This window comes from Apodemus sylvaticus, chromosome 3 (genome assembly GCF_947179515.1).
Source record: "Apodemus sylvaticus chromosome 3, mApoSyl1.1, whole genome shotgun sequence".
NCBI classification, from domain to species: Eukaryota; Metazoa; Chordata; class Mammalia; order Rodentia; family Muridae; genus Apodemus; species Apodemus sylvaticus.
The window spans coordinates 135,643,534-135,665,267 of NC_067474.1; the positions used below are offsets into that span (position 1 = coordinate 135,643,534).

The window sequence follows — 21,734 nt, forward strand, 5'->3', positions numbered from 1 at the left end:
TTTGAAGCAGGAAGACCCACCCCTAAATTTGGGTGGCACTTTCTCGTAGCAGCCTACACAAAAGTACATGGAAGAAAGAACCTTTGCCTTTTGTCTGTTTGCCTCACTGTTAATGGCTAGTTCATCTAGCTACAACATGTCCTCTGTTGATATGAGAACCAACTTCTTCATGATTCCAAGAAAGACTGAAGCTCAGCAGCCCTCCAGGCCTTCAGCACCATTACTGGGTCTAACTGCACAACTGCCAGATTCATGGCTTCTCTAGTGTTAAGACAACACTCATTGTTGGACTACCTGGATTGCATCCTGTAAACCAATCTAATAAACCATATGTGTGTGTGTGTCAGAGAATTCTGACTATTAAAATTAAAGATTATCTTCCAACAATCTGTGCAAAATACCCTAGACTTCCGACTTTATAAATTCCATTTTTATCCCCTCTGTTTACTCTATCAGAAACAGCATAGATAAAATACTGAAAAGAAACTTCTGGAAATCCATTGTGAGCACAGGCCACTCAAAAAAGGTCCAGCCAAGCTCAATAATCCAAAACCACCCTTATGTGAACAAAGACCACCCAGTGGTACACTCAGAACATTAATTACCCCTATGTTAATACCTGATAAATACTCAATGGGTATTTATCACAGTACCAAGTTAATTTGTTACTTATTTGCAGTTTGTCTTGTGAGAACACATTTTCCAGGAGGTCAATGATCTAGTCTGTTGAGTGTTATTACTAGAGCCACAGAACACAGTACAGGACAAAATGGGTGAAAAATAAGAATTTGGTGAAAAAAAAAAACAAATCAATCTTGTTTACCAGAGTATAAAGGTACTGAACCTAAGACATTAGCTCCATGTCAGGAAAAAAATCCAGCATTTGATCTACAGAATGCTGATGCCTCCAAGGCAACAACGGCACAAGACACAGGGAGTTCCTTCCATACTGGCTACGACACCAAAATGAATGTTCTCCATAAAAAACGTGACAGTGTCTTCTGAAAATATTTCTGTTTTATCATACCTTTCTCCTACTGCTACCTCTGGACCACATACTGCATTCCTACCCCAATCTTTACTATATAAACCTTCTTGTTTTTCCTCTAAACACAGGTCCTTTCCTCTACAACTCCAGGTCTTTGCCCATGCTCTTTTTGCTACCTAGCATAGAACTATTTCCCCAACCCATCCATGTGGCTAATGGTCACTCATTTTTCAAGACACAATAAAAATAAACATGTTGTTCTTTTTGTTTCTTATTAAATTTTATCAAAGTTCAAGTTATCAGGTTGGTAGCAAGCACTTTAGCAGCTGAAGCACCTCAGCAGCCCTATATACTGTCATTTAAAGCCTTCTCTAGCTCAACCAGAGAAAAGCAGGCACTACACTGTCTCCAGGCCTCCCACAGTGCATTCCCTTTTATTGCTTCAGGACTCACCACTGTGACTGTGTCCATAAGTACCGAGTGAATAGTTATTGACTAATATTACTTTAGTTGCAATTAGAAGATGGCAAGCTCCTTAAAAGTGTGGTTATATCTGATTTCTCTATGTTCACAGTTATCAATAGAAGATTTTAGCTCAAAGGGACACCTGCTAGTCTATGAGGTTTGTTTTTGTTTTGGGGTTTTTTTTTGATAATAGTTACTAAAAAATTGCTATTGGCAGTTAGTGAACAAAGGGCAGGATGTTGCTAAACAACCTAAAAAACATAGGAGGATAGACCCTTAGAACAAACATCTCATAATGCGGCTACTGAGAAACCCTAATCTAAGTATATGTTTTAACTAAGTGTACCTAGTACTGTAAGTGCTGGCTCACAGCAGCTCTCCAGCTGAATAAGCTGTCCAATAGTGTTCACCAAAATTATAGAAATTTGGTACAGCTAATAAACTAGGCTCTAACTAAAGAAAACAGGCTGAGACTACTCTAGGAAGGTACAACCTCTGCTTCTCTCTGTATGCTAAAAGAGCAGTTTCACATGAGCCTGCCTCCAAGCAGAACATCTGAACAGACAGCCACGTAGTCACAAACACACCTTCGTACTGCTTCCTACAAGTTAAATTCTATTTTTATTTCCTAACATACAGGTCAGATATACACTATGCCTTTGTGAATATGCTTGAAAACAAAAGTGTTCATGTCTTGTTTCTACTGATCTGTTTTTGAGGCTCATTGCTCTTCCTTACCACTGTTAAGTTTCGGATTTCTTCCATGACTCTGGGCCAGAAGGACTGGAGGCTTTGCTGGGCATCACTGCTGCTGGTACCGCCAAACCCTCCTTCTGTGGACATTTTCACAACTAAAAACACACATAGACACAAGCACATTAGAAATATAAAGTCATACTTCCTGTCCAGGTTAGTTATTTATCTTTCTACAGATGTTTTCACTGGTTTAATTGTTTCAGTGTTAAGGTCTATGCTGTGCTGATAGGTTTTCTGGCATAGATTATTACATCTTCACATAAGACATTTAAAGCAAAATTTTCCTAGATTACCTCACAGACTATCAAAAAGTTCCAATTTAGAAAATCAAGTATTGAGCCAGGCAGTGGCCATGCACACCTTTAATCCCAGCAGGGAGGCAGAGGTAGGTGGATCTTTGTGAGTTTGAGGCCAGCCTGGTCTACTGAGTGAGTTCCAGGACAGCCAGGGCTACACAGAGAAGGAGGCAGAGGAAGGAGTAATGTGAACCAGAGGTTAACTTCCCATGGGAATGTCCCCACAGAATGGAAAAGCACCAATGGTCCAGTCTAATCCATAATTTTCAGCATCATTCTCTTCAAAGCTCTCTTAAGTTATCCATAGCTGCTCATACTCCATGCCACAGCCTATAGCATTTATGTAGGGGATTGATGATAAACAGAACAGAAAGCTAAGAGTTTTAGAAAATAACAGTAATAGTCACATTTATTTTTATTTGTTAGACAATAAGACTCTATTTCTCTGAGTTTCTGATGTTATTACTCCTTCTTATTGCCAATAAATCTATCTTAAATAACACTGAAAGTGCTAAAGGTACAACTGGTAATTAAGTGGGTAGTGTGAAACTGAGCACTCCCTAATAGTTTCATAACCCCTGCTTTACATTGGTACAATACCAAACAGTGCACAACAATTAGAAGCTTTAAAGATAGTTGAAGCCATAATCCTACTATGTCTGAGGTGCAAGCAGAATGAGGAGTTCAAAGTCAGCTTTGGCTAAATACCTTGCCAGCTTGCCAGCCTGCACTACATGAAATTTTGTTTGGTTTTCTTCTTTCTTTTCTTTCTTTTCTTTTTTTTTTAAAGGGTGTGTGTGTGTGAGATGGTTCAATGGGTATCCAGTAAAAGGAAGGAACTGCTTCCTCAGGTTGTCCTTTGACTTTCACATGTGTGCTGTAGCACAAATAAATGTTGAGGGCAAAAGAAAAAAAGATAGGTGAAAGAAGTCGTGGATTAAACTCATAACAAAGAAAGGAAGATCAGAACCTACATTTTTCCAACTACTTTGTAATGTAGTAAGGGAAATGAAAACATTCCCCCAGTAGCCAGAACTGTAAATAATACTGCAAAGCATTTTTAAAACTAGTTAAAACACTTACCTGGCAAGCTTTTAACTTAAGGACAAGGAACCTTTGATTATCTAAGGAATTCCTATTGCAGGGAATTACTTGAAAATGTCTAATATCCCAATAACAGGGCACGGGGAAGTGCTATGTAAGCTATTTAGAACTAATTCTGCAGGGTTAAAAGAGAAGCACCAGAGCCAGGTTTCACATGAGCTAATATATAATGCACGATATTTCATTCTACCTCCCAGAGGGTCTCACTATGTACCTCTGGCTGTCCTGAAATTCACTATGTAGACTAGGTTGGCCTCAGATCTGCTAGAATTAAAAGCATACTAGGATTAAAGGAATGAGACCCTACACCAGGCTTCAAATATGTGGCTTGCTAGGCTTCGTGTATGTACAGTTGGGCAGGCAATTCTCCACTAGCAGAGTGGAATGGCTAGTAAATCTAGGTTTAAACTGTGAGTCTGCTCAAGTCACTGCTAAATGTTTGTTTGGGACTACACAACCTACCTAATCCCCTCACCCCCATTTTTCTTTTAAAGAAATAAGTGTGTGTAGGGAGGCATGACAGTTAAGACTTCAAAGCAGATTTCACTCTGGTGTAATGGCATTAGTGGATGATGATGTAATGGGAAAAATGGCTGAAGCCAATTTCTGATGCTGGAGGGCTATAAACAGCTCTATACATCAACAGGAACTCTTTAAGTATCTGGGAAGCAATGTAATCTTAAGAGTTTTTGGAAGGAGTTAAAAGGAAGTGTTGAATCACAAATGGAAATGACTAGATAAAAATCTCAAGTCCTCAATACCTACAGAGATCCCATACAACACAGTTCATGGCACTTCACTTACACCCACAGGGCCCCAGAACACAGAAATCATTGGAAAAAAAATGTTTTAAGACAGCCATTGCACATTGTCCAGGCTAGCCTAGAACTCTTCATATATCCAAGGATGACTTTGAATTTCTGATCCCCTTGCCTTTACTTCCAGAGTACTGACATTATAAGCATATGTCACCTCATCGTGTGATATTCATATTGGGAACCAAACTCAGGCTTTGTGTTTACCAGGTAAACATTTTACTGAGCTACATCTCCAGCTTCACGGAAAGAATTTTAATTTAGTTCTATTAATAATTTCCTATGAAATATTCATGGCAAGAGAATGATAATCAACCTTTTGTTAAATAGGCAAATTTTTAAAAACATTTTTCTAGTCAGATGTGGCAGTACACACCTGTAATCATAGCCTTCAGGAGGCTGAGGTAGAGTTCAAAACTAGCCTAGGCTATTAAAAAAAAAAAGGCAAAGCACTTGCCTAGCATTCACATAACTCTTAAGTTCCTTACTACCACACACAAACATAATATATTTAAAATAAAAGATGGTGGCTCATACATATCATCTCAGCACTTAGGGTCTGGAGAAGGAGTATCTGGAGTCCAGAGGGCAGTCCTGGCTACTGAGTGAGACCATATCTTAAACAAACAAAAACAAACAAAACAAAACAAAAACCCAGAAACAATCTAAGTTTTGTTGCAGGGAACCATGGCTAGGTGTGATTGTTACTGTGCAGATTGTTACCCAGTTAAGGAGAATCCATACTGCTATTAGTAATATCTTTCCTTTACCTGCTGTTGGTGACTAGTTTTCACTGGAGTAGACACCTATGAGATTTTAAGTTTGGTAAGCTTTAACTGTTTCCTTCAAAACACACATTATATTATAAGGGTACATGGACTAGCTTTTAAAATTTACACTGTATCTCAAGCAATACAGTTCATAAAAATTTTGTTTTCAGTGTTTATTCACTGAAGTATAATTTAATATTAATGTAACACAGACAGCCTAACTATAAACACAAACTAATTCTGCTGGCTAAATACTCAAAAGGGGATGGGGAGAAGTAACCTGAATTACTTTAGTAATTAGCATAAATGACAACTGAATTGATCTTGCTACAAAATTAGTTCATTTATAACCTCTACACTCCATGGGAAAACATGCAGGGTTCATTTGGGTGATGAAACACACATTTAAATTAGAAGAATTATTCCTAATACCAGCATTTAGGAGGTAGAAGCAAAGAATGGGAAAGTTTAGGTCAACCTGGGCCACATAATGAGACCATGTGGGAAGTTAGGGAAAATTGGGAGCTTTAGCATTCTTTTCATTCTATGTTAAGTCATTTCCTACCACTGGATAAAGCTATTTATATAACACAGACAAAGATAAAACTGTCTTAAGACCAAGCACATTAACTTACATCACTCTTATAAAAAATGCAATATAGAATTTCTCAGATTTAATTCATTATTGATATTGAATTTATTATTCATGTTCATTAATTAGTTTTTAAGTACTTGAATAAGACTTGTTTAATGAGCTGAAGTACTCAGTAGTCGTTTCTAGAAGTATTTTCAACTCCCAGTATCTATTAATTTGTCTGATTTTAAATTAACTGATTTTATAAATGGTTTCCTTTTCAAAGCTAAAGAGGAAAGACTCAACCCATCATGAAAATATTGTTTCCGTAATGCTGAAATCAAATTTCTCTGAATACCTTCAACCTAGTAGTATCTCCTTGAGTCTGCTCTATGTATTAGTCATCGCTGGTTTCTTTATAGCAACTAGCACACGGTAAGGTAGCTGAGCAGTATTGCCTCTCTAGGAAAAAGGGAAGCCTGAACAGCTTGACCTGAAAGGGACTAGGATTGCCTGAATAACCATAGAAGTGGTTACATAGGAATTTCAGAATGAAGAGTTTTTCTCAGGCTGGTAAGATGACTTATCAAGTAAAGGTGGTTCCTTCCTGAATCCCTTGCCTTAGTAGTGTGGCACACACCTTTATCTCCAGCACTTGGGAGATAGAGGCAGAAAAATCTCTGTTGAGTTTCAGACCAGCCAAGCTCTTCAAACTCTTGGGGGGAAAATCCATGTGGCTTTCAACCAACCCCCTATAACTCCCTCCAAAGGCTCTCTTAAAAAAGAATAAACTACCTCAGGTGAACTTCATATAAAAGAAATAATAGAAAGAGCCACACACATCCAAGAATTTTGCCTTGGTAGTTGTAAAGCAGTTAAGAATGCAGGAAGCACAGGATGCATGTACTTAACAACCAGAAACCGTTTTAAGTTAGAGCCTCTTTTCAAAAAGCACTTAAAACAGACTCTGGTAAGGAGGAGGGGCAAACACCTCTGTTTGGCTTAAACATTACCAAAAAAGTAAGAAACTACAACTGGGCTTAGTGATGCAGACCTGCAGTCTCAGCAAGAGGGAGGCCTGCAGCAGAAGGATCACAAGTTCAAGTCTTGCCTGGGCTATGGAGAAAGTTCAAGGCTCTGTTGAGGCTATGAAAGGTGTAGGTTAATTGTAGAGGACTTCTCTAATATTCATGAGGTCTAGGTTCACAGTACTCTTTAAAAAAAAAAAGATTTATTATTTCATCATGTATGTGGGTACACTGTTGCTGTCTTCAGACACACCAGAAGGGGGCATCAGATGCCCATTACAGATACCATGTGATTGCTGGGAATTGAGCTCAGGACCTCTGGAAGAACAGTCAGTGCTCTTAACAGCGGAGTCATCTCTCACAGCTCCTTACAGTACTCTTATATTCAATCTAAAAATGCAACAAAAAACAAACACCAAAGCAGGAAACAATAAGATTCAATTGGATCATTAACAATAGGTATTTATTGGCAAATGACACCTGTTACTTTGTCATTCTTGAAGAAAAAGGAACTATGTATGTATGCAGTTTGTGAAAGATCTCTAAAGCAGAATGTGCCACCTGATGACTCTCTTGGAAGCCCAAGATATAGCTCAGTAGTACAGCACAGAGAGGATGGTTCTCTTGTTATTAGTCATGGTCTTGATTTTGACTGGAGCCATTTTCATCAAATCACCATTAGTGATAACTAGATATGGTATGGGATATACCAAAACCAGCCTCATAATATGAGAAATAAAGCCAGACTACCTGGCTACAGAACAAGACCCTGTTACAAAAATCAAAGTAAGAAAAATAAGTGTTGTGCTGCACACCTGTAATCCAGCACTCAAGATGATGTCAGTAGGAGAATCACTCCAAACTGGAGGTTATAATGAATTCCAGTAAGTAAGGAAAGATACAAAGAGACTTAAGGCTTGAGTGGCAAGACTGTTCAACAAATTGAGGAACTTGCTATGCGCCTAGCAATCTCAAGGTCACTGGAACCCAAATAGCAAAATCAACTCCTTGACTTCCACACATGTGCCATGGCATATGAGTACCCCCACACATACACAAACACAAAAAATGTAATTTTAAATAAGTTTTAGCCAGGCGTGATATCATGCACCTTTAATCCTAGCATAAGAGACAGAGGTGGGTGGGCCTCTGAATCTGAGACCAACCTAGTCTATATAGTGTGTTCCAGGACAGCCAGAGCTACAAAGATAAACCTAGTCTCAAAAACAAAATAAAAGAAAACAAAATAACAAACAAATAAGAAACAAAAAACATAACAACCTTAAAATAAAATTAAACCAAAAACTTCCTAGTCTTTATTGCACTATTTGATAGAGTCTTCTAAAACTGTACCTTTAGGTTTTTAACTATTTCTTGCCATGTACTTCATTCTCCACACTGCTTAGGAGGGTGGAGGCAAGAGTTTAAGGTCAACCTCGGCTACATAATGAATGGCAGCCTGGACTACATTAGGCCCTGTCTTAATAAACAAACAAACAAACAAACAAACAAACAAAGCCTACCCACAACAAAACTGTTAGAGGAAAACAGAAACCCAACACAGGAAAACATACTCTCTCCACATTCAAGGCAGAGGCCAAAAGATTAAGAATTTCAGAGATCTTGAAAGTAACCTGTGCCATACTGTGAAAACCTATTAAAAACAAGAACAAAAAAAGGCCACTTGATCAATGTTGTTTACTGCTAAAAGGCTGACCAAACCTGTTTTTTAAAAATAAAAAAAAAACAAAACAATGCTCTCCCTATTAAATGTAAACAAATCTTAGACCTTTACTGTGAAAAGCAACCATATGTGTTGGTAATAACACACACACACACACCTGTGTGCTCTATATGTGCAGTGCTCTCAGAGGCCAGAAGAAAGAGTGCTGATCCTTTGGAACTGGAGTTAGATGCTGCTGTGATCTCCCATGCAAGTGCTAGAAACAGAACTAGGAATCAAGTCCTCTGAAAGAGTAACAAGTTCTCTTAAGCATGAACCATCTCCATAGTCCCATATCATTACCTATTGATGTCTCCAATCCTGCCTGCATAGGTCTTTTGGGCTATTATCTTCAACCATTCCAGTGCCTCCAACTTAACATAAACCAAGGAGTATTTTCCTCTATTCAAAACACCTATCTTGGGTAGACAAGCACAGTAGATAAAGTAATGTGTTACCAAGCCTGACAACCTAAGTTCCATCCCCTGGGCTCATATTGGAAGGAGTACCAATATCCACAAGTTATCCTCTGATACACACATACACACAAATCAATCAGTTAGCCAAGTTTAAAAAAAAAAAAAGTAAGAAAAAGCCCCTATCCCCACTCCTTTTTGGTCATTGTTCTTACAGCACTGTGGAGCTTTGGATGTTATGTTACTGTGGGGCTGGCCTCCAAACAATCACATAGAGTTCACTGTTTGCCTCAACTCTCATCTGCATCAGTTTCCTAAGTACTAAGATTACATCTGGGTTCAACCCCTAATCCAAGTACTGGGGCTGGAACCCAAGCCTGTGCATACTAGCTAGGCAAGTGCTCTACCACTGAGCCCTTCACACCTTTTTATTTTTTGACCTTCCTATCACTGTTAAAAACACTTTTAGTTCAAGTTTTGCTTAAGTATTCAGTGACCAATTTATGTAAACCAATCAAAATTCCTCAAGTGTTACATTTAAAACAGTAACTGAGCAATGAAGATAAATTAATGCTAATCTGAATAAGCAGATGAGGCAGAAAGGAAGTGGAACTGAAGCTACTTTGTGCATGCTACATCAGATAACCATCTAAATTCCAAGGAAAAATTTAATTGAAAACTCAGAATTTCTAAACAATTTTAACAATAATTTGCTTCTCACTTTTATAAAGATGGACCTTAGGATATGCCATTATCATAAGCACCTTGGCTAAAAATCATTTCAAGCCTTCAGTTTCCATTATAATCACAAACTGACAACTTCAGAAGGAAAAAAATACACTGTTCTACAAATTAAGAGACCAGTTTGTGAAGGCTGGAGAAATGGCTCAGAGGTTAAGAGCACCTGTTCTAGCAGAGAGCCTGGGGTCAACTTCTAGCAAACACATGGCAATTCACAGCTATGTATAACTTCAGTTCTAGGAGTCCATCATGCACATGCATACATGCAGACAAACACTCATACACATAATATAATGTGAAAATCTAGGAAGCTGAGAGAGACACAGACTTGTTAGTATGCTGGTCTACCACATAGACACTACTACAAAAATGGAGCCTTACTTGACCCAACTGACTACTCAAGGTCAGCTGAGGATTTGTTGTACAAATGTATGACAGTAAAAAAGCACTACCACGAGCAGTTTGTAGGATGATGTAAAATAACCAAATATTGAATGAAGAATGCTAAAGCATGACCCTAACAACTACTACCCCCAAAACAAATACAATGTGTGGTCTGGTTTTATAAATGAAATTTCCTTGAAGATGCAATTCTCATTTGCTTAAGTTGTCTATGGCTTTCAATAGAAACCACAAGGTCTGCAAATCCTAAAGTATGTGGCTCCTTAACGAGCAATGTCATATGCTCTATTCATCCTCTACTTTCTATCGAAAAACACAGGATGAAGCTTTTCTGTAGCACACAGTTCCTCTGTGGCTTCCATGACTCCTAACCTGTTCAGCCTTCATTAGAAGTAGGCTGGGCCTGCTTCCTCTGCCCCATAGAAGTAATAAATGTATTGTCTTTGACTCTCCAGCCAAAAGAGAATAAATGCATTCTTGCAAAAGAATGTAGAGCAACTAGTTTTTCAGGCCCTAATACTGAAGGAAATCCTGACATTAGCTGGAGAAAGAATAAGGCCTATGCAGCTGGGTTGTGTCATGCTTCCTAGGCCATCTGAAATTTACAAATAAACTTTGCCAAATTTCTGGCAAGATTTCTGTATCCAGAATGAAGAAGTGTCATTCCGAATAGTATTTCAAAGATGACAACTTTGGAGATTTGGAGTTTACAAATTACCTGCCACAAACATTACTTTTAGTACATCTTCACTTAGCTCAGTGATAAACTTATCGGTATCATTCTAATTTTATACAACTAGGCACATTAAATTACTTAAGTTCCCAACACAGCGAATGGGAGAGTTAGAAGGTAAGAACTCCAAGACTCTGTTCTTTAGTACATAGCTTGTTAAGTCATTCTTCTCTCTCTCCCCACCTCCCTCTCCCTCTGCTGTTTTCAGGTGTATGTATTTTCAAAATATTCAAAGACAGTTTTAGCATGGGATTACTGACTTAAATCCTTAGAGCAAACAGTCATTTGCTCCCAGAGTCCCTGTAGCTTTCATTTCTGTCTCCTTTCTCCATAGGTTCTCACTACACTGGCCTGGGAAGGATCCAACTCATGGTCTCAAGTAGTCCTCCCACTCCAGCCTCCTGAGTGCTGAGACATACATAAACCATTCCACACCGGCTCTCTTTGGCTTGCTGTCCCTTTTCTGTCGTCCTTTCCCTTTCCAAATTTCTTGACACATCAGCAACTGTGAGTATTCAGCTGTGAACTGTGGGGGGCAGTAAAATACAAGTTAAAATACATTAGACCTGGAGGTCCTCAATAACAATTCCTGTATGTTTATGATCTTGGGCAAATCACAACTTCTTAGAGCCACTACGGTTTGCTCAGCAATAGACACCCACTCCCAGCCCCAGCAGTCTCAGAACAGCACCATGTCTCCATTCCAACAACTCCGGCAGGAATCACACCTTCTTTCTGTTTACTTGCTTCACTTTTTTTCTTTAAAAAGCCCTGTTTCATATGCAGGGAGATATTAATTAAAATTAAAGAGACCTCTTATCTCTCTTATGAATAGCAAATAGTTCGGAGCCTTTTAAACTACTCAAATTAAAACAAAAATGTTCTAATTTGAAAAAAAGCAAACAATTAAAGCTGGAAGTGACTAGTAATGTTTCAAATTTTAAAAACTGGGAATGTCCAGTAATCAGTACAGATGCAGATTTTCCCTCTAAATGAATCCAGAAACATGTAACTCTTTAGAATGCACCTCTTTTGACACTTTAGACTTGAATAAAGTGGGAGCATAAGGCTATTTCATCTTGTAGAAGTAATCAGAATGTGGAGTCTAGGACAGCTACCACACTATCATACTCCACTTATCCCTATCACAAAAAAAAAAAAAAAAAAAAAAAATTCTGTTTTGAACTCTGAAGTAAGTAAGCTCTGAATGGGAGCACCTGTAACTCTAGCACTTAGGAACCAAGGCAGGCAGGCAGGCAGGCAGGCAATTTTCCGAGTTTGAGGTTAACCTGGTCTACATAAAGAGTTTCAGGTGACCCAAAGTCACAGAATGAGCTTTATCTGAGGGTGGTGAGAGGGGGTGGAGGAAGGAGATGGTTCAGTGGTTAGTAACAGTGACTGCTCTTTCAGGACCTACATTCAATGCCCAAGACCTATGGAGCAACTCACAACTGTTTGTAACGTCAGTTCCAGAGGATCCAGATGCCCTCCTCTTAGACAAGTGACTAGACACTGAAGCAAACAACCATAAAAGGTTTTTGTTTTTTAATGTTAATAAAAGAAAAGGAAAAAGTAGAGAAAGATCCACCTCAATCCATCTTTATTTAAGCTCCTGGGCACACATAGCAGGATTTCTGGAGGCCATTTCAGACTAAAACTACTGTTTAAGGATTTGGAGTCTACCATAAATAAAAAAACTTTCCTTTCCTACTATAAAGACATTTAACACATTTACTAATTAGTCTCAAACAATATTTTTCTTCCTCTCAAAATATCCTTAGTGCACAACTGAGTCTACTTCTATACATGGCATTTTCAGACTTATTAATGTGGTTTATTATTATTTTAGCATATACTCTTTTAGGCCTCAAATGTCTACACTCCTACTTTCCTAAGAACTCCTGGTTCTTACATAACCATCTGTTTCTGACACACACTCAAAACAAACATGCATTATGTATAGTTGAAGGACCATGGCCCCAGTGACCAAACACAGGATCCTCAAGAACTACTCTAAGATCTCAAGACTCCTTGCCTCAGATTTTTGAAATCTGTCTATGGGGAGAATCCTTCTTAAGTACTTGTACTCATCAGTATAGAAACCTCTGTACAATAATCAAAGAGAAGAATAAAAAAAATAGTAATAGGGAAGAAGAAAAGGGTAGAGATGGAGAGGAACTGTTCTTTAGAAATGCAGTCCCAATAGCTAATCCTAAGGCTTTCCTGGAAAACAAAAGACAGTGCTAGTAAATTGCTGTTTGATTTTATGTATATCTTCGTGTGTGTGTGTGTGTGTGTGTGTGTGTGTGTGCACCACTGTCTGCAGTGTCTGCAGAGCACCTGTCCCTCTGGAGTTGGAGTCACAGAGAGCTGTAAGATACCATGTGGGTGCTAGGACTTGAGCCTGTGTGCTCTGGAGGAGCAGCCAGTTCTTTAACCACTGAACCATCTGTCCAGACCTCCTCAGAAGGTTTTACAAGAGTCTCAATACAGGGTTTATTACACTGATTATTAAGAGTGGAGAAACTGATTCTCCAAGACAACCAAGACCCAAACCCCCCACTTCTATGTAAAACAATAAATGGCTACATTAATCTCCAACAACTGTATATCTTTTACACTTTTGTATGTAAGTATGTGCGTGGGTGTACTAATACAAATGAAGGCCAAAAGTTGACATTGGGTGTCTTCCTTAATCTCTAGTTTTTAAGATCTGTTTTTGTTGGAATGGTTGTCTATAACAAGCCTCATAGATTACCCTGCCTAAGCCTTCTAATTCCTGGGGTTACAGGTACACAAAGCCACGCCTAGCGTTTTACATGTGTACTGGGAATCCATACTTATGCTTGTGCAATCAAACAAAAAGCCATGACTGACTGAGGCATTTCTACAGTCATATCCTTTATCCTTTTGAAGTAGCTTCATTCACTTGCTTTGTCCTCACTACAAACATAAGAAACTGAGCACAGGTACAAATCCTCCTATCTGACAGATTAATCTAGGTAGACTGAGAGACTAGACTAGGCCAGGGCCATGTGGTAAGTCGATGTCAGAACTAGACTTTGAACCGATGTCCTGTACTCTTGTGTATAAAACTGGACTTGAGCTGTTATACCATCCCTTGAATTTAATGTCTTGCTTCCACATTCTGTATCAGACCCAGTTTATGAGTTACTAGGAATCAAACCCAAGGCTCAATATATGCCAAGCAAACACCCTAAGTTGTATCTCCAGGCTTCACTAGCATATTTTCACTTAAAAAAAAATGTGTATTGGTGTTTTGCCTGTATGTATATCTGTGTACTACTTGCATTCCTGGTACCCTCGGAGGACAGAAGGGGGCATTAGACCTCCTTTAACTGACAGTTGTGAGCTATCACATGTAGGTTCTGGGAATTGAACACAGGTCGTCTCGATGAATAGTCAGTGTTCTTTATTGCTAAAGCATCTCTTTAGACCCTTATCTTCTGAGAGCATTTTTCACTGACCTGGAGTCCAGGACTCATTTAGATAGGATGCAACCCACCTGTCTCCACCTTTCCAGCAGTGGGATTACAGGCAAATGTCACCACACCCAGCTTCCTAGGATGGCCTCAAACCTGCAGCCATTCTCCTGCCTGGACGATCCTGTGCTTCTTCATTCAAGTTCTCTTTTGTTAAGATTGGTGCATGCCTTTAATTCCAAGACTCAGGAGATAGGTGAATTTTTGAGTTCAAGGTCAGCCCAGTTAAGTGGGCAAGTATAGGCAAGCCAAGACTACACAGCAAGACCCTGTCTCAAAACAACAACAAAGGAAGATATCTCAGTGTGTTGAGGGTTTGCTGCTCTGGCAGAGGAACTGGAGCTTAGGTCTCAGCATCCCCATCAGGAGGCTCACTTCCTGAACTCCAGCTACAAGGGATTTGTTGCCCTCTCCAGGCCACTGTGTGCACAAGCACACACATACAGAGAAATAAAAATAAATAATAAAAATAAAATTTTTCCTTTAATTGATAAATAAAACTTAAGAATTTATGGATTTTCTCATGCTGGAACACACATCTATCTTTATTTTATTGTTTCTAATCATTTTTGAAAATTAGAGATCTATAATGCAAAGCTACCAGACTGCTATATGCTTTTCAAGGTGGAAACTGGTTATTTTAAGTTTAAAGTTTCCAACTTTGGTAAGCTGCAGAATCCTTCAAAGACTAAGATTAGACCAATGAGTTACCAGCCAATAGTGAAAATTGAAAGACCTTGTAGACAAAACTCACTTTCTGGGGCTTGGTAAACTATAATACCCAACAGCCTTAATCAGTACTCCATTATAGATGTTTCAATAGCTGCACAGATTCCCTTTGTTCTAATTACTTCACTAAGGGTGAATCTAGAATTATAAATCATAGCTAGGACAGACTAGCTAAATCATAGCTAAAACAGACTGTTCAGTCATTTCTCATCTAAAAATACTGATCTCTGGGTTTAAGTGAAGAAAGCAATACATACTACAAATTGTGGCAGAAATGCTAACCCTGATCTAACCAAATTATCTATTTTGGAAAGCATCTATTTGTATGACTGTAGTGAACTTAGGAGTCACAGAAGGCAACTTCCCCAATATGTATTACTGCCCAAAGTATCTACCTGTAATTTGTTCTGAAAAGTAGCTAAAGCCTTTTTTCAATAAAAGCTTTCAAAGTTATTAAATCTTACTATGCATTTGTTCCTTAAGTGATCATTTACATAATATAAGACTGAGAACTGTTAAATTTTCTTGTGCCTCTTTGGCTGGATTTTCTAGTTGTTTTGTTTTTTCAAGGGAGGATTTCTCTGTGTAGCCCTGGCTAGCCTTGAATTCAGAGATCTCCAGTGCAGAATTAGGGATTAAAGGCATGTGCAAACAACTACCTGGCTTTTTGCCCCCCAACCCTGCCCCCTTTTTTTAAGACTGGGGATATGGGGGCGGGGTCCTCACTCTATAAAAAAACTCCTGCCTCAACTCCCCAAGTAGTAACATATGAGCATAAGCCATCCCCTCCAGCCTACCCCCCCCCCCATAAAAGCAAGCCTCTGTCTTGGAGAGTTCTCACCAGAAAGGGGAGACTGGGTCCCATAAAACACTTGTTTTCCTATACAATAAGGAAGTACAGTGTAGAGCACTGGGCTCATTTCATCAGGCCCTGCCCCCTGCTTCCTCATCCTCAAAATGGAGATCATTCTCTGGCCTACCTCCATTAGTGAGTACCTAATAAGAATACTAAATCACTGATTCATATAAATACTGCACACTGTTAAGCTTAGCTATCACTGAGAATAGCTGCATAGGCATCTGGCCAGTTAATTACCAGGAAAAAAAATTCACAAGAATTCAGGATAAAAATAACCAAGTAAGACAGCTGGAAATTTACCATTAATTCTCTAGTGACAAATCCCTTACTGTCTTTCTTTTCAATTGAAGATAATTACAACATATTTAACCTAGAAACTAAATACAGGTAGTTTATAGTGAAAATTCTGCTAGATCCTATAGATCAGTGGTGCTCAACATGTGGGTTGAGGTTCTTTTGGGATGTAAATTATTTGCTAAACAAGTACTGCCAAATTCCTACACGTGTACTTTTCATTGGCTTCACACTTCAGACTCATCAAAATTAATATCAGTAACACTAAATCCAATGCAACCCAGGAATCTAATCTTTGCACTAGATGGAGATGTACATTTCTGTACATGTACATCTCAAGAAACTACCCAGTAAGACCAAGAGAGTATCTGCACATCTTTAGAAAAAGTGAAGAGCTCTGGGCTTTAGAGCTGTTTCTCTTGCAGGTCAAGACACAAAGAAAAGTCAGTACTAGCTTCTTGCATATATACCTATGAGCTTAAAATGATGCTAGCCTGGCTGTTTTATTTGTTTGCTTGTTTGAGACAAGTTCTCACTATGTAGCCCTGGCTGGCCTCAAATTTTCTATTTACACCAGGCTGGCCTCAAATTCAGAGATTCTACTGCCTCTGGCTCCTGAGTGGTAAAATTAAAGGCATGGTCCAACACTTTTGCATGCTTCTATCTCTGATATGAAGCTTGGTAATTTCTAACCATTCTCTCCCTTGATTCTCTTATCTGTCACCCAGACAGATAATTAGCTATAAATACTGAGTTTAAACACAAATTATTATTGACTAGGGATTTAGCTTAATGGTGGTACACTTGCCTACTACTAGGCGTAAGGCCACAGAGTTAATTCTTAGCATTGTCACAGAAGAAGAAGAGAGAAAACAATGAGAATATCCAAATATACTACCAATTCTGATATTTCCCCAACGTCCAGTCCTAATTGTACAATCTACCCACTGGACATTTCCAATTAGAAATTCCCCATATCCAAATTCAAATTTATCTTTTCTTCAAACCTGCTCCATTCCCTTTAAGTTCCTATGTGTTAGTCATTCAGACTGTCCCTCAGGTGCCATGAACTGCTAAGTAATGACAGTATTCAACAGTAATGTCCTCACCTGACCTTTCGTCACACTGTCACCATTTTATTCAGGCCTCCATAACCTCCATGCAATAACAAAAATGATGGTTACAATGACAATAGCTAGTACCCATTTAGCCATCACTGTGAAATATAGTTCTAAGTTACTTATATTACCAACTACTCTAAACTTTTTCACAAGTTTCTAGCAGACATGTTCAACCATTTGACATGGTGACAAGTGACATTGTCATCTACAAAGTTTATGTTCAAAAAAAAAATCAAGTTACAATAAAAAGACAAAATTTCTAGCTCCATCTCCTTTTTAAAGAGGATGTACAACAAATTTAGTGAAAGTGCATTTCTGATAAAGCCGCACCAATCTACTACCTACATCTTCTACAATCACTAATGTCAAGCAGAAATCATTCTCAATGTCAAGGCCTTTCCAACACCTGGTCCCAACCTCCCTAGACATTTCTGTTACTACTTCTGCCTGTCATTTACTCATTGCTTTATACTCTGAGCAGTGACCTATTTACTGCTCTCCTCAGTGCAAAAGTTGCACTGTGAATCATGACCTGTTCTTAATGCCTCAGTCTTGTTCCTATCTCCTGAAGTCTGATAGAGCCAGTTTAATTGTCTGCCTTCCTAAACTGAGGTCTCCCCTCTTGATTTTTTTTTTTTTAAGCTTAGGCTAGCTTTGACTGCTCTATATAGCTGAAAATGATCTTAAGTGAAAGACCCTCTAGTATCTACCCCACCTCCTCCTACCATGCTAGGGCGACAGTCATGCTACACTTGGAGTAAGCTTTCTGAATGCTAGGCAGGTACTGCACCAACTGAGCTATCTTCCAACCCGTGACACACCCTTTGAATTCTGTGTCCTTTCCTTGCACTTTACACATCAGTTTCTAATATTTGGTGTCCACTGTAAGTCTCCCTACCATACTGTTAGATCTGGAGTAAAATTTTACTTGTGCATTTTAAGTTTTCACACAAAAAATATGTAGAACTAATGAACTATTAAGAAAGAATGTGTAAAGCCATCAAGATCTCAGAGGTAAGAATTATATAGCATGAAAGGAAAACCTAGTTTTATGCAAATATTTCTAGTCATACAGTCTCCCATTTAGTTTTCTATATAATTAACACCATGGAAGTGGGAGCCAAATGATAGTACTTTCAGTAACAACAACAACAAAAGTAAATCAGCTGCCCTCTTAACAATACTTAACTTTGGGTACTTTGGGTAACTGTGGGTCAGTTACTGAATGGAAAGCCAGGAGATGGGTGTAGTAAACAGTAGCAATTGACCAAGCTCTACAGAGCTGGCCTTACTACCAGCTGTTGTTGTTAGCAACAGATGACAAGGAAAAGGAAAGTTTTGCATAATGCAGACTACTTGGCTATGTCTATAATCAATTTCAATCAGAGTATATTTCAGGACTTAATATTTTATAAGTCATATGATTCAATCCCTCACTTTTTCAATAAACCAATTTTTCATTTAAATATGATAGTGGTTAAAAAAAACTTCAAGAAAACAGGCTACCAAAAATAAACAAAGAACAAAAACTCACAGCTACCCATGAGCACACACAATAATGCCATTTTGCTGAGGTGGGGGAAGTCGACATAAAGTATTACTTTAAGCATACACAGACAAGGATTTGACTTTAGTCTTGTCAAATGTTAAAAATCTTTGTCATTAAAATGTCACCTTAAGGACTCATTTGAAGAACTAGGCCCAAACATACATGAGAACAGCTTACCCTTGAAGTGTATTAATAACAAGTAAGAATAGAAAGCAAGAGGTGGCATGCAGGTGTTATGCTTGGGTACCTTATTCTACTTCCTTGTACTGTGTAAGTCACCCAGCTCTCTGGGACACCTCAGCCAGGTGGGCACTATTAGCTTCCTAGCTGATTCTCAGTTTTCAGAACAAGCAACTGGCTGAGGCAAGAGATTTTCAACCCCCAAAGGGACTAGGTCTGCTGCCACAGCAAACATCTGAACCAACAGATCTACGTGTACACTACTGAACCTACTGCATGGCCTACTTCTCTGTTCTGTGTCCCATACAGGTGTACCAAAAGAAACACGAAAAATAAAACTACCCAGAGGAGTTAAAACAAGCATGCAATGAACTGAGTGGAACTAAAAGCTCTGATTTTAACACAGGCCAGTCACTAATAACTTGAAATCTTAATAGAGCCCCAACTCTCTCTGGCCTCAATTGTTCCAAGAAAAACTAGACTAGATCCCATGACTCTAGGGGTGCTGCAGATGTGCTAGAGTGCTTGCCTAAATTATTCTTTCAGCCTAATTTAGCATTAACCAAACTCTGGGGATAAATTTGGGCTAAAATAATCTGATTCACAAAGACAACCTCAATCTGCTTCAACGATGACTTTCAGGAGATAAGGAATATAACCCAGTAGTAGAGGGCTTGCCTAACCTTTATAAGGCTCTGGATTTAATAGCTAGTGCTGCAAAAAGAAAAACAGAAACAAACAAAACAAAACAAAACAAACAAAAAAGGAGCAGCAATAATGCTTTTAAGATTCCTGAAGCCCTTCCAAAAAATATACAATTTGGGTTTTTTCTGTTGTTTCTACCCTTTTTCAGAATTATTTGTATTTCCTGTGTATGCATATTTTGTCTGCATTTATGTATATGTACCACATGCATGGCAAGTGTCTGAAGAGGTCAAAAGAAAAAAGAACAAGAGGCCTGTTTTGGAGACACAGGTGGTGGTGAGCCACCATGTAGTTGCTGGAAACTGAACCAGTCCTCTAGAGCTGCAAGTGTTCTTAACCAATGAGCCATCTCTACAACCTGAATACACAGCTTCTTGACTGAAAAGGTGGTCCAACTTAGTTTTAGGAATTAAAAGCCCAGTCACCAAGACTGTTGTTTTCAAGCACTGTCCAGGAACTGGGGTATTACTCAGCTAAATTAATGTTAGCTTTGCTGAATCTTACTATCTGATTTAAGTTTTTCAAAGCACAATTAAATAAAATAAAATAGGCCAACATCAATACCTCAGATTGACCATGTCTGAGAGGAAGTAACTTAATAGGACAGGAAATTTAAAAAAAAAAAAATCACAAAATATTAACTGGGAGGGGGCGCACAATCCTAAAAATAGGTAACACTAAACATGTATAATAGGTGTGAAAGATGCCTCCATGATGGTCTATCACTTACACTACAGAAGCAACACACAATATCAACTGCGTCAAATGTTATGTTCATGCTTAGATTTTAATGAGCCCTATTTTTCTTTTTAAAGTCTTCGGCCAATATTTACTTGCTCTCCTACTATTCTACAAGGTGTAACTACTTCTCAAGCTCTCAAATAATAAGACAGAAAGACCACGACCTCAAATCAAACAAATAATAATAATAATAATAAAAAAAGGCTCCAGTGTACTTTATAAATATTTGGCACACAAATTAAAAAAAAAAACTGCTAAGCAATCAGCAACAAGAACTTACCCACATTAAAATAAAATGCACACACACCTCAGTATCCAATCAGAAGAGACTTCCCATTCCCAGTCTTTACTCTGAGAAGCTCCTAAGTTTAATGACATTTTTTAAAGCAGCATTCCATTTTTGAAAAAAAAAAAGGGGGGGGAGGGGGAAGGCCAGGAGATGACTCAGTGGGTAAAAGCATTTGCCAGGCAAGTCTGACAACCTAAATTTAATCCTGAACTCCATATATATAAGTCATCCTCTGAACTCCACATGTGTATACACACATATGCATGCATGCACGCAGCACGCACGCACGCACGCACGCACTACTACTACTACTGCATCCTATCTGAGGTCCTTAATTTGATGTTTGTTTTGTTTTTGAGACAGGCCTCATATATCTCAGGCTAGCCCTCAACTCCCTATTTAACAGAGGATGATGACCTCCTGAATCCTCTGACTGAGACTCTTAACTTTTGCCATAGAGGTTAAATTTCCTTCATTAGAATCTTGATGATGGTTCAATAATCTCAATACATGTATTAAATAGACAGGTTCTGGCTAGTGAGATGGCTCAGTGAATAAGAGCACTGACTCCTCTTCCAAAGATCCTGAGTTCAAATCCCAGAAACCACATGGTGGCTCACAACGATCTGTGATGAGATCTGACACCCTCTTCTGGTGTGTCTGAAGACAGCTACAATGTACTTACATATAATAATAAATAAATCTTTGGGCTGGAGCAAGTAGGGTTGACTGGAGTGAATGGGGTTGACAGGATCGAGCCGAGGTCCTAAAATTCAACCCCCAGCAACAACAGGAAGGCTCACAACCATCTGTACAGCTACAGTGTATGCATATACATTTAATTAATTAATTAGTTGTTTAATATACATGTAATTAACTGATTAATTAATTAAAATAGACAGGATCAAGCTGGTGAGATAGCTCAGCAGGTACTTGTTGAGACCTGAGTTTAA

At 38.6% G+C, this 21,734-nt stretch overlaps 1 protein-coding gene across 3 annotated transcripts in view; it reads right to left on the bottom strand.

Annotated features, from left to right (window-relative positions):
* The window catches only part of Nfyc (nuclear transcription factor Y subunit gamma), a 66,438-nt gene that overhangs the window by 29,675 nt on the left and 15,029 nt on the right, over positions 1 to 21,734 (bottom strand). For all 3 annotated transcript variants that reach the window (XM_052177236.1, XM_052177232.1, XM_052177235.1), the window contains one exon: positions 2,192 to 2,304. In XM_052177236.1, coding sequence (XP_052033196.1) covers positions 2,192 to 2,296 — 105 coding nt within the window. In that variant the 5' untranslated portion in view covers positions 2,297 to 2,304. The remainder of the gene's footprint in view (positions 1 to 2,191; positions 2,305 to 21,734) is intronic.